This window comes from Heloderma suspectum, chromosome 6 (assembly GCF_057233095.1).
Source record: "Heloderma suspectum isolate Gila_16-S chromosome 6, 16-S_ref, whole genome shotgun sequence".
NCBI lineage: Eukaryota > Metazoa > Chordata > Lepidosauria > Squamata > Helodermatidae > Heloderma > Heloderma suspectum.
Window position 1 is genome coordinate 117,519,312 of NC_139463.1, and position 12,549 is coordinate 117,531,860.

The following is a 12,549-nucleotide window of genomic DNA, read 5'->3' on the forward strand; positions in this document are numbered from 1 at the left end:
CTCTTCTTTCCCTTTGCACCTGGAGGGACCAAAGAAGAAATTTTTCATAGATAATGGTAAAGGTTCATATCCTTAAGCATTTAGTGCAAACAGCATTAGCTCTTTGCTTGTTAGGATACACAAGGGACGATCTAGATGTTTCTTGGCTTCCATGAGGGGCAGAAAACAAACTGAACATCATGTGAAATAGGCTCATGCTACAACAAATTATCCCCTGAGTGCCTTAGGTTGTCTGTCCACTTTCTGTGTTGCTACTGTTCTGGTATCCAAAGAAACACAAAACTAGGCATAAACGAATCTGTCAATTTTCAGTCGGCTCAGTTTCTCATTTCTCCAAAGTTAAGTCCAAGTCCTCCCATTTCCAGATGAGATTGCATTTTTTTAAAGAAGACTGTGCAAAAATGTATATTTCTTTACCTCCCAGTATATGAACGTTTGCAAGCAATTTCCCTTAAAAAAATCCATTTCGAATAGGGATGGGGGAGAATTTCTCCCTGAAACTTTGGGGGGCCGAGTGCCAACGTATTTGGCCCCCCGAAGTAGTTTCGGGGAGAAATTCTCCGCCCCCTGCCCCCCCGGGATGGGACTTACCTTTCCCAAATGTCCCTCCCGGCGGCGGCTCCCGGTGGCGGTTCGGCAGGTCTTCGTCAGGGGCAGGGGCGGCATTCCAAGAAAAGTAAAAAAAAAAACACGCCCCCGTGATAGGCTACGTGACGATTAACGTAGCCTATCACGGCTAGATTTGCAAAGTCAACCGTGATAGGCCACGTTAATCGTCACGTAGCCTATCACGGGTGTCTTTAAAAAAAAAAAAAAAAAGCGCGTACGGTTAATGGCGGCCCCCATAGGCAGCCGCCATTCGCGTTCCTTATTTGGTCGCTGTAGTCTACGTAAAGATTACGTAGACTACGGCGAAAATAAGGGCAACGCACTTTTTTTTTTTAAGTCACCCGTGATAGGCTACGTGATGATTAACGTAGCCTATCATGGCTGACTTTGCAGATCTAGCCGTGATAGGCTACGTAAATCGTCACGTAGCCTATCACGGGGGCGTTTCTTTTTTAACTTTTTATTTCGCGGCCGGGCGAGGCGAGGCGCCTCCTCCCCGGCCTGAATTTTGGCCAGGCGAGGCGGGAAGCCTCCCCCCCAGCCTGAATTTTGGCCGGGCGAGGAGGGAAGCCTCCCCCCCCGGCCTGAACTTTGGGGGGAGCAGCGAAGCACCTCCCCCCAACCGCGAAGCAAGCTGCGAGACCAGGTAAGTGACTTTCGTGCACTCCTAATTTCGAACATAATCTTTACGAATATACGGATTTGTATGCATGCAGTCCTTCAATACACACAGTTTTGTTTAGGGCTGTGCACTGCTTCGGCCCGAGGCCCGAACCCTGAGTCGAGGCAGGCTATTTTGGGCCACTTCATGCCCCTTCCGAGGTGAAACAGAGGGGGCACGAAGCGACCCGGAGTGGGTTGGGGGCTCAGTGCACTTTGGACCCCGGCACAGCCCCCCCAGTGCCTCCAGCTCCTTACCTGAGCCGCCTTCTCCTTGCTGCCACTGCCCCCACCACTGCTACCCTCACTGTGCCGCCCCGCCACCCCCTGAGGCCTGGATGCGCGGTGACTCTTCCGGTAGGGCGTCGCCATTTTTAAAATGGCGACGCTCTGCAAGAAGAGTTGCCGTATGTCCAGGTCCCAGGAGGCAGCAGAGGCGGAGGCAGGAAAGACAGCGGAGAAGACAGCAGCAGTGGTAGGGATGTACGAAAGTCACTTACCTTTTCGACGGGGTGATTTGCAGTAGGGGGGAGGCACTCTGCACCTCCCCCCGAAATCCTAATCTGGCTGGCTCTGCTCCGTGGAGATTCTGTGGAGCCACCAGCTGGGGCCTCCCGCAGCTGGACATCTGGCTACTGGGCAGCCTTCCAGAAAAAAACAAACCGTGTACGCAAATGGTGGCAGCTATGGCGGCCGCCATTTGTGTTCCCTTTTTTCTGCTGTTTTAGCCTACGTAAATATGTACATAAGCTATTACGGTGGGGAAAAAAAGGAACGGAAATAGCGCCCACTACGCTATTTGCATTCCCCTTTTTTTTGCCGTAATAGCTTACGTAAATATTTACGTAGGCTAAAACAGCGGAAAAAAGGGAATGTAAATGGCGGCCACAGTAACTGCAGCCATTTGCGTACACTGTTTTTTTTTTGCTTGCCGTGATAGGCTACGTAAGTATTTACGTAGCCTATCATGGCAAAGGCAGCTACGCAAATGGCATGGTGGCCGTCATTTGAGTCCACAGCAGCCAGCCAAGAGACCAGCTGCTGCTGCTGCTGCCACTGCCGGAGCCACCACCGGAGCCGCCGCTGCCGGAACATCTGCCCCAGGTAAGCTTCGTCCCAGGGGGAATTCCACAGGGGGGGGCAGGGAGGAGGCCGTTCCACCACGGGTTTCGGGGGGCTGAATGCCAGTTCATTCGGCCTCACTGAAATCCGTGGTGGAAATCTCCACCATCCCTAAGCAGCAGGTGGCGGCGGCAAAGGTGACTGCGGCGAAGGCGGCCCAACGGAGAAGGAGGTGGCAGCAGATGAGGAGGTGGACCAGGTAAGGAGCTGGGGGGTTGCATGGGGGCATCAGGGGGGGAACCTGCTTTGGGTTCAGGGCTGAGGTGGGTTGGGGCCCTCCGAATCTGCCCGAGCCGGAATGGGGGGGGTCCCTGGACAGCCCTAGCTTTGTTCACATTTTCTGATGGGAAAACTACATTGCAAACTTTGGAAAGGGGCACATTTTGTAACAGAACTGTGTTTCAGTTGATGTATTGGTTTGGGAAGTGTGAATTAAGTAAGTTCACATCAAAATGGAAACTGAATGAATTTCTTCCCCACCCCCACCCCAAATCGTTTGGTTCCCCAGAATGCCCCGCTGTGGTACTTTACGTTGAATCTTGGCTGGGATAACCTACAAATTGGTGAAAATATCCCTGACATTCATTGACATCACCCCTCCCACCATTGACACCACTGTGCCCCCTTCTCTTCCGCATCTCCGTTCCTCCCGCCCACTCCTCGCCCCATCTATCTGTCTCCCTCCTTCCCTGCCCGCTACTTTTGCCATTGCTGCTGCCACCAACTCTGCAGACCCTGTCAGAGTATGCAGTGGGTGGCTGAGCTCCCTGAAGAGCTGCGTCAGCTCTGAGGCATCCTTCCTCAGAGCCAGGCATTGTGGGAGGGGTGTCCTTGGAGACTGCCTGTACAAGGCAGGTAGGGCGTAGGGTGGGAGATATTGGCAAGGGTGGCAAAGGGAGGGGGGTGAGTAAGCATGGGGTGGTAGCAGGTCCCGCTGGTGCAATTGAGTGGGGAGCATGAAATATGCTACTCCTCCTGCTCTGTCACCCGAGGCAGGGGATTCACCCTGCCTCATGAGAGAGCCAGCTCTGTTCAGTGACTAATTCATATCTTTGCAAGACATCCTGTGATCTGATTTCAGCATTTTATATTACTGGGGAAATGTCCTCTGTTTTTGCCTCATTCTTACCATAGGCCAAAGTGCTCATGAAAATATAGTGTGAGAGTATATCTAGCAAACCCTGGGTAGGATCCAGTTTTAGGCATGTGAAGCTAGGCCGGTGGAAGTTAATTTCCATGCCGCTCCTCCCTACCACAGTCCTTCCCACTCCCCAAAAGCTGCACAGAGGGTCAGGGGATGCTGCTAAATGTAGTGAGCTTTGGGAAGCAGGAATGTCTGAAAACTGAGCAGAGGCACCTTCTGTGAGTAGAGTCCTTCCACCAATGAAAGGTAGATCCTGGTCCCAACCCTTTATAATGAAAACTTTTGCAGATGCAAATGGTTGCTTGGATTGGATTTGGAAAGCTTCCCAAGGCTTGGTCAGATGGAAGAGTTTCATTGCACCCAGGACGTCCCCTGAGTGATTGATGAAAGGATCATAGATCAGTGGTAAAGCACAGATTTGCATGAAGATGTTCCTGGGTTCAATTCCCAGCATCTCCAGGTAGGGCTAGGAAGGAATCTTACCAGAAACCCTGCCAGTTAGTATTGACATTACTGGGCTAGGTAGACCAATGGTCTGAGTCAGCATAGGGCAGCTTCCTATGTTCCATTAAGCTTCACCCCTAGTCCCGGGATCTTTTAAATTGTTTCTTTGGGTGGGGGGAGAGGTGCTTGGTTAGCTTTTTGTGAATACTAATTGGTGTACGTGACTTAGACCAAAACCATATTTCAGTTTAAATGCATTCTCTCTTCTGGTGCTCAGGAACAATGGCAGTGTCTCTTGGAAGGGCTGCAAATCCCAAGGGAGACTGCTCTGAAATCCCTGATGCACTGGGGAGAGGGAGGTGGGAGAGAGAGAAATCCTCCCTTCCTCTGTTCTCTCAGTGGCACTGATGCCAAGACATCATCCTGAGTTGGAGGTACAAAATAAAGGGGAGTCTGGAGGGGATGGCTTGGGGGTGGGAGGTTTGTTTCCACCAGATATTGATCTGATCCAGAGAAGGGCTTTGGCTTTCAGAAGAAGACTAAACAGCCCACACATCGTTTGAGGTGGTGGGTGTCTAAATTAATGGCCGGCCTTGGGTATGTTATTGCTGAGCATTGCATATGAAACTCCATAATTTCTAAGTCATCAAGTACTGTCAAATATTAAATTTCTGTACATGGCAGCTCTGGAATCCATTGGCCAGTTTCAGATATGCAGACCAATCCATGGGATGTCAAGAATAGACAGGAGATATTCGGCAAAACATTCAACTATTCATAGAACATTCTTGGCATTCTTAAAGTCCATAAAACTCACAACTTACAACAACCTCACAAAAGAAGATTGGAAGTGGGGAAAGAAAATGGATTTCAACTTTCTTTGGATTCCAGGGCAGTTAGCAGCCACATAGATGCCACATATTTCGTCAGTATAACCCTTACAGACTAATTTGGTCCACAGCTTGAGCTTCTTTCACCAAACACGCAATCAGTTGCCTGCGCCACAGGGAAGCAAGCTGCACTAATGTCCTGTGTGTATTGTTACACCTGAAAAGCTAATATTTCTTGTGCTGTATGCTTAGGCATATTGGCATGTACCATCACCTATGAGAGGTTGCTTTCATGTTCACTCCTGGTGTAAGAAGATGGACAAATACATGCAATAAACCTTTATAGAAGTTCTGGTTTGTGATTGTGATGGAAGTGAAATCTCTTCTAGAAGGCATTAAGATTTTTTTTTAAAAAGCTACAATCTCTGAAAATAGGCTTAGGGGGATTAAACTCAAGCTTTTGCTTTGCTTGGACAGAAGGAGAGGCTGTCCTCCATTGACCTTGGGAAGGCTCTTCCGGTTAATGTGGATTAAGTGAGGTGAGTGTTCTGCTGAGAGCTGATTTTTGGGTGGTGAGTAGAGATGACTTTAAGTACTCCATTTTCTACTTGGGATTGTACTTATTCCAATGCAGGCTGGTGGCTTTGTTTTTGGAAGAGCTGTGAATCCATTCCTGGTTTCAGTCAGAACCAGCCAAAACTCTAAAGACTTATCCAAGGTGCTGAACCTACTTTGGGGATAGTGCTTATCACTGTGGATAGCTCCTTTAGAGTTCTGGCTGGTTCTGACTGAAACCCAGAATGGATTCACAGCCCTACTGAAAGGGAGCCACCAGCTTCCATGGGCTTTTTCACAACACCATTTATAAATGGCATTCCTGTGTGTATATTGTGCCTTTGCTACCAATGTAGACATGACCCATGTGAATACAGACAATATGCAGGTGGGACCTGTGTGTGCAGACTAGACAAAATAAGCACGGATCATGATCTATAGATTAGTCATTTTATTTTGCGTGTTATGACTGTAGTTCTTCTAAAGCAAAGGATCGAAGCCTGTGAACAACAGGTGAACAGCAAGTGAAAAGGGGTGTGCAGGAAAGACAACAGGTCTGGATTTTAAGCAGACAAAATATATGGGGTACAAATTAAATAGTTCAGACTCCGATCATCCCTCATTCCCATAAGCCTAATTTTAAAACTACTGTCAAGGCTTGCTTTTATACACATTTGATTTAAATTCTGAAGATTGCATTTCAATTCTGAGCAATTTTCTGAATATGACATTTATGTGAGATTAGTTTTAGCTCCAGTACCTGTCATTGATTGACAGTCTCTATCCTGCCCTATATATTTTAATACGCACGCACGTGTGAGCGCATGCGCGCGCGCGCACACACACAAGATTTAGCCTAAAATGGAACTGGTGTTTTGATCAGAGAAGTATATTGTTCAATGAAGTTCATCACATTCCATTGTTGTCACTGAATTTGGCCTAAATCAGCCTTTCCTTGGCTCTCCATAAGTTTTCGGACTATAAATCCCAACATCTCAGTCCAGCGGTGAGATGTTTTAGGGACTCAGTACATACCAGTGTATAGTTTCCTTTGGAATAAGGTTACTGTCATTGTGTAGTAATATTTGAATTAATTTACAGAAATACAGGTTGAGCCTAAGTGGAGGACTCACAGCTGAATATATTCCAAAGGTCCTCTGTATCCATCAGTCTTCTGGTGATGGTGGTGGAGGCCTGCACCCTAAAGATGCTTTGAAACAGCACAAGCTCAGTTCTCTCTCCTTCGATATGATCATCCAGATGACCTCCCTCCAAATTCACAACAATATATTAGGAGATTTTGTTGATTTAATGGCAGAGAATCAAAGATAATTGACTGAACGCAATCAAAATACAGCCTCAATGATTCATTTATTTTCACTTTGCTTTTAGGGATGCCCTAAAATGGAGAATATCACCATGGTTAGGGAATTTATACTCTTAGGCTTCACTTGCAACCGTCAACTTGAAATCTTGCTTTTTCTCCTACTGTCCTTCACATATCTTTTGACCATATTGGGGAACACAGTGATTATTGTCATCACGTTGGTGAGTCCACAGCTCTACACTCCGATGTATTTCTTCCTCCGGCACTTTGCCATTCTGGAGGTTGGTTTCACCACCGCTGTTATTCCCAAAGCTTTGGCCAACATAGCTCTCAGTCATAAGACTATCTCTTTACATCACTGCTTCACACAATCATTCCTTTACTTTGTTCTTGGAAGCACAGAGTTCTTTCTCCTGGCAGTAATGTCCGTTGACAGATATGTGGCCATTTGCAATCCTCTTCACTACCAAACTATAATGAGTGATAGAATCTGCTCATTGCTGGTGCTTTGCTCTTGGCTTGGGGGTTTGTTTTTCATTATGGGTCCAGCAGTCGCATTATTTCAGATGCCATTCTGTGGCCCAAACATCATCAATCATTTTTTCTGTGACAATGGGCCATTGATCAAACTTGCATGTGTTGACACCAGTGTGCTACAATTAATTGATTTCCTCACTGCTACACTCTCCCTCTTTGGGACTTTGACCATAAACACTGTGTCCTACATCAATATTGCTTCCACTATCATGCGCATCCCATCCACCACAGGGAGGTGGAAGGCCTTCTCCACTTGTGCTTCCCATATCACTGTGGTCTCCATCACTTACGGCAGTTGCATTTTCATGTACATCAAACCAAAAGGGAACAGCGACTTAGACATCAGCAAGGTGATTGCTGTTCTTAACACTGTCGTGTCTCCTCTGCTGAATCCATTCATCTACTGCCTGAGGAACAAGCAAGTCCAAGGTGCCTTGAGAGTTACGTTTAGGCTGTGTACTGCATTTTTTAAGAACCCAAGATGAGTGAGGATAGGACTGACATCAGCACAAGCATGAAAATTAAATGCTAACTTTGGAATGAGATATTTAACATTGCCACCCAGTAACCCTGGATTTCTTTCAAGGATTGAATGTCATGTGCAAACGGATACTTTGTGTGAAAAAAAATCTAATCCAAATAAAATCCAAATCAATTTTGCTATGAAATCATAATTACGAATTGCCAACATATGCAGAGTGCATCTTATAGAAAAGTGAATATCAGGTATTGAACATTCTGGGTTTGATCCAGACTTTTTCATCCTTGGCAGTAAACATGGTTAAATCAGTGGGAGTTAAGATATTTATTAATTGCTTATATTCTCTTGATTTCAATGGGTCTCCTCTAGATATGACTATGTCCGGATACAGCCCTCTGTGTGGAATGTCAAATACTATTTAATAACAGATATAAATCTGGCCCTTAGCAAAGGTAGCTGAAGCAGGATGGTCAAAGCTGGTCAACTGTTTGACATGGTGGGGGCCAGTGCCGTGGAAAGTATCCCACATTGGACAAGGGTGAAATTACCAAGGCTGAAGACTTTCTGAGAAAGCCAGTGTCAGCAATGATGAGAGAGAGGAAGAGGAGCAATAGCATCTAGTGACAATGGCATTGAGAAGGTTGTGGGAACCCACTGAAGGAAGGGGTCCATTAAAGGCACCTTGTCCAAGGGCCCTGGAAATCCTGACACCAGCACTGTATACATTGCTACCTTCTACATTTCCCTTTTTAAAAGAAGTGAGAACACTGGAATCATCCTTGCCTTTCCATCCCCACTGGTACCAGAACTGAACCCCCTGGATCTGGATCTGAAAGGCTAACCTCCCCTATCTCATCCAGGTTGAGTCTTCCTCTATTCCTGGAGCCCTGCTGCCCATCTTTTTCATGTGGATGGCTCTGTTGGAGTTTTGGCTACCAGCCAGATTGTCATGCACATTATTCATTTTGTTTTCATTTGGCTCTCTCGGAAATTATGCAATTCATTATTTGTGTCTCTTCCTGATCAGAGTGTAACAGTATTCTGGAGAGAGAGAGAGAGAGAGAGAGAGAGAGAGAGAGAGAGAATAATTGAATTTTTATTGGGAATAAAGAAAGAGACACAAAGCTAGTGTGGTGTAGTGGCTAGAGTGTTGGACTGGGAGTCAGGAGATCCGGGTTCTAGTCCCCACTCAGCCATGGAAGCTCACTGGGTGACTTTCAGCTAGTCACAGACTCTCAGCCCAACCCACCTCACAGGTTGCGGGATATAAATGAAATAAATAAATAAATAAATAAATAAATAAATAAATAAATATTACTTACACATGCACCTACTAGTCTGGGATGGATCCATTTTTTTTCCAATGGGAAATCTGTGCTAAGCAGACTGAGGTCAGTTTCAACTTGCTCTTGGCTTTATGCCTCTCATGAAGAAGCATTGGACATGGTGGATCTTAATGCAGAAAACCATGGTAAGAATGAGTAACATGCTCAGGAGGGTGCAGGGTGTAGAGACTGTGAGAAATTTGTTACAGTTCATTTTTGATCAGGATTTACCCGGTTTACACCTTCCATACCAGAAAGGACTTGGTCACAATCTGTGGTCGAAGTCCATCCATTTCCTAGCTTGCAATGGGATTTGTGGAGCCCAAAAATGAGTTCGATAGCCTGTGTATTTACTGAAACAAATGCCTACTGTACATTTGAAAAATGTGCACAAATATGTTTTAATCAATGGGAGATGAATGCACACATTTCAGATATGTGCACAACTGAAGCATACATTTGGAAAAAATATGCATGAACAGACACATGGATTTTCATCGAGAAGGACACACACCAAAGCTCACAATCTGATCAGGACTTGAGTCAGAATGAGCTTGACGATGACATTTGGAGAACTTTGGTGGCTTGAGTTTTGCTGATTCATACATCCCTAGTGGAGTGAGATAGGAGGTGACAGTGGGGATTCCCTCTGAGGGTATTCCTACAGGGGGTGGGTCTTGGAGGCTATGCCCCACCCCTGGAGGAACCTTCTGAGGTTCCATTGGCCAGACTGGGGGGGATGTGGGCTGGAGAGCTGCTGCCCTGGTATATATCCTGGTGGAGCATAGGCAGGTCCCAGAGATTTTATGAATGAAATTAGAATCTGAACACCTACAGATTTGTGAGGCACAGAAATGGCTTCCCGACAAACCATTCATTCATTCATGATAATTCTATACTAGCTTTCTGTAACTAATCAAAGCGGTGTACTAAAAATGCAAAAAATAGAAAAGTAACCTTAAAAAAAAGCTAAACATAACGTTTAAAGCCATGACAACAATTTTAAAAGGCCACTTTGAAATTCTGCATCTGGCCCTCCTTCCTGAATACAGAGCAAATGAGGATCGTTCATCACTCCAAAGAGGGTGTATTCCAGTGAGTTCGGGAGTGACACAAAAGAAAGCCCTTCGCTGCCTTCCTGGCATGCTGGCCAGGAAGCCAGCCAGCAGGAAGTGGGTGTGTCTTCAAAATGGCTTCTCCTGGTGATTGTAATAACTGTGCAAGTTCACATCAAGACTTGAGGTCCTCAGATTGCTGGGCAGTAAGCCATTTAGATACATCATGAGAAACGCCGGGTTGGATGAATCAGAGGTCAGAATTAAGATTGCCGGGAGAATTATCAACAACCTCAGATACGCAGATGATACCACCCTAATGGCAGAAAGTGAAGAGGATCTCAAGAGCCTCTTGTTGAGGGTGAAAGAGGAAAGTGTAAAAGCTGGTTTGAAACTCAACATTAAAAAAACAAAGATCATGGCATCTGGCCCCATCACTTCCTGGCATATAGAAGGGGAAGAAATGGAAGAAGTGACAGATTTTATTTTCTTGGGCTCCAAGGTCACCGCAGACAGTGACTGTAGCCATGAAATTAAAAGACGCTTGCTCCTTGGGAGGAAAGCTATGGCAAACCTAGACAGCATAGTAAGAAGCGGAGACATCACCTTGCTGACAAAGGTCCGTCTAATCAAAGCTATGGTTTTCCCAGTAGTAACATATGGCTGTGAGAGCTGGACTATAAGGAAGGCTGAATGCTGAAGAATTGATGCCTTCAAACTGCGGTGCTGGAGAAGACTCTTACGAGTCCCCTGGACTGCAAGGAGGTCAAATCAGTCCATCCTAAAGGAAATCAACCCTGAGTGCTCATTGGAAGGACAGATACTGAAGCTGAAGCTCAAATATTTTGACCCCCTAATGCAAATAGAAAACTCTCTGGAAAAGACCCTGATTCTGGGAAAGACTGAAGGCAAAAGGAGAAGGGGACAGCAGAGGATGAGATGGCTAGATAGCATCACTGATACAATGAATATGGACTCTTGAGCATGCTCTGGGAGAGAGCGCAAGACAGGAAGGCCTGGCGTGCTATAGTCCATGGGGTCACGAAGAGTCAGACACGACTAAACGACTGAACAACAACAACAACAACAAACCAATATAGTTCCCTCTCCATCATAGTCTCCTTTTGGTGGTGAATATCATCCTCCTAGCATCTCTTAGCACTTCCTGTACTTGCTTGTTCCTGAGGCTGTAGATGAAGGGGTTCAACAGTGGGGTGACCACAGTGTTGAGAATGGCTACCCCTTTATTCAAATCAATGCCTTCACTTTGCAAAGGCCGCACATACATGAAGATGCAGCTGCCGTAGAAAATGGTGACAACAATGATGTGGGAGGAACACGTGGAGAAGGCTCTCTGTCTCTCCTTAGCAGATGGCAGGTGGAACACAGTGAAGATGATATTAACGTAAGATGCGGTGGTAATGGCCAAAGTGCCCAGGAAGATGATGACCGCTAAAATGAAGTCAACCAGTTCGATGAGCTGTGTGTCAGTACAGGCCAATCTGAGTAGGGGTGAGTTATCACAGAAGAAATGGTCTATGACTTTGGGACCACAGAATGGCAGGCGAGTGATTACAATAGTTGTTAGAAAGACGAAAAAGAAACTGCCCAGCCAACAGCTCATCACAAGCTGGATGCACATTCTGTTGTTCATAACTATGGTATAGCGGAGTGGATTACAAATGGCCACATACCGATCGAATGACATTGCAGCCAGGAGGAAAAATTCTGCAATGCCAAGGAGGAAATAGAAGAAGCACTGGATGAAGCAAGCAGTCACTGAGATGGTCTTCCTGGAGGAGAGGAGGTTGGTGAGCATCTTGGGGATAATGACCGTGGTAAAGCTTATTTCCAAAACGGAAAAGTTTCGGAGGAAAAAATACATGGGGCTGTGGAGACGGTGGTCCAGCAATGTGATGGATATGATGAGAATGTTCCCTGTTAGGGTCAAGAGGTAAGTAATTAGGAGAATAACGAAGAGGATGACTTGGAGCTCCAGGACATCAGTGAAGCCCAGAAGGATGAACTCTGTCACCATGGTTTGGTTCTGAATGGCAGCTGTCCAGAGGGACCGCAACTGTTCAATGGAAAAAGAACATGTGATGAGTGATAGTCCAGAAAGTAAATGGATGCTTTTGAGTTCATCAAATCATTATTTGCCTGCATGTGTACTCTACCTTTAGCCACTTATTTATTTAACAGAAAATGCATTAATAAAACCACTTTTGGTTGAACATGGTGTGTTTAAGGGCGTTCCATGTCCACCCAAGCTCCATAATGCAGGGAATAACAGCTGTTAAGGATCACACCCTTAACCAATGCATTCTTTAGGCAATATGCATGTGGTTTGGTATCCTACGTCGTATTTAGTTCCAGCTTCAGCGCTACCTTGGAGCTGGATGGCTGTCAGTGGCAGAGTGGTGGACCTAAGTCCCAGATATGTCTGTCCACTGGAAGAGA

At 46.0% G+C, this 12,549-nt stretch overlaps 2 protein-coding genes across 2 annotated transcripts; one reads left to right on the forward strand and one right to left on the reverse strand.

The window, feature by feature from the left end:
* Window positions 1-6,768: 6,768 nt before the first annotated feature.
* On the forward strand, window positions 6,769-7,713 carry LOC146342792 (olfactory receptor 6E1-like). Its single transcript, XM_084807990.1, has one exon. The coding sequence runs from the start codon at window positions 6,769-6,771 to the stop codon at window positions 7,711-7,713; it is 945 nt and encodes a 314-aa protein (XP_084664116.1).
* A 3,487-nt stretch (window positions 7,714-11,200) lies between these two features.
* LOC146342793 (olfactory receptor 6E1-like) lies at window positions 11,201-12,136 on the reverse strand. Its single transcript, XM_084807991.1, has one exon. The coding sequence runs from the start codon at window positions 12,125-12,127 to the stop codon at window positions 11,201-11,203; it is 927 nt and encodes a 308-aa protein (XP_084664117.1). The 5' UTR covers window positions 12,128-12,136.
* Between the last annotated feature and the right edge of the window lie 413 nt (window positions 12,137-12,549).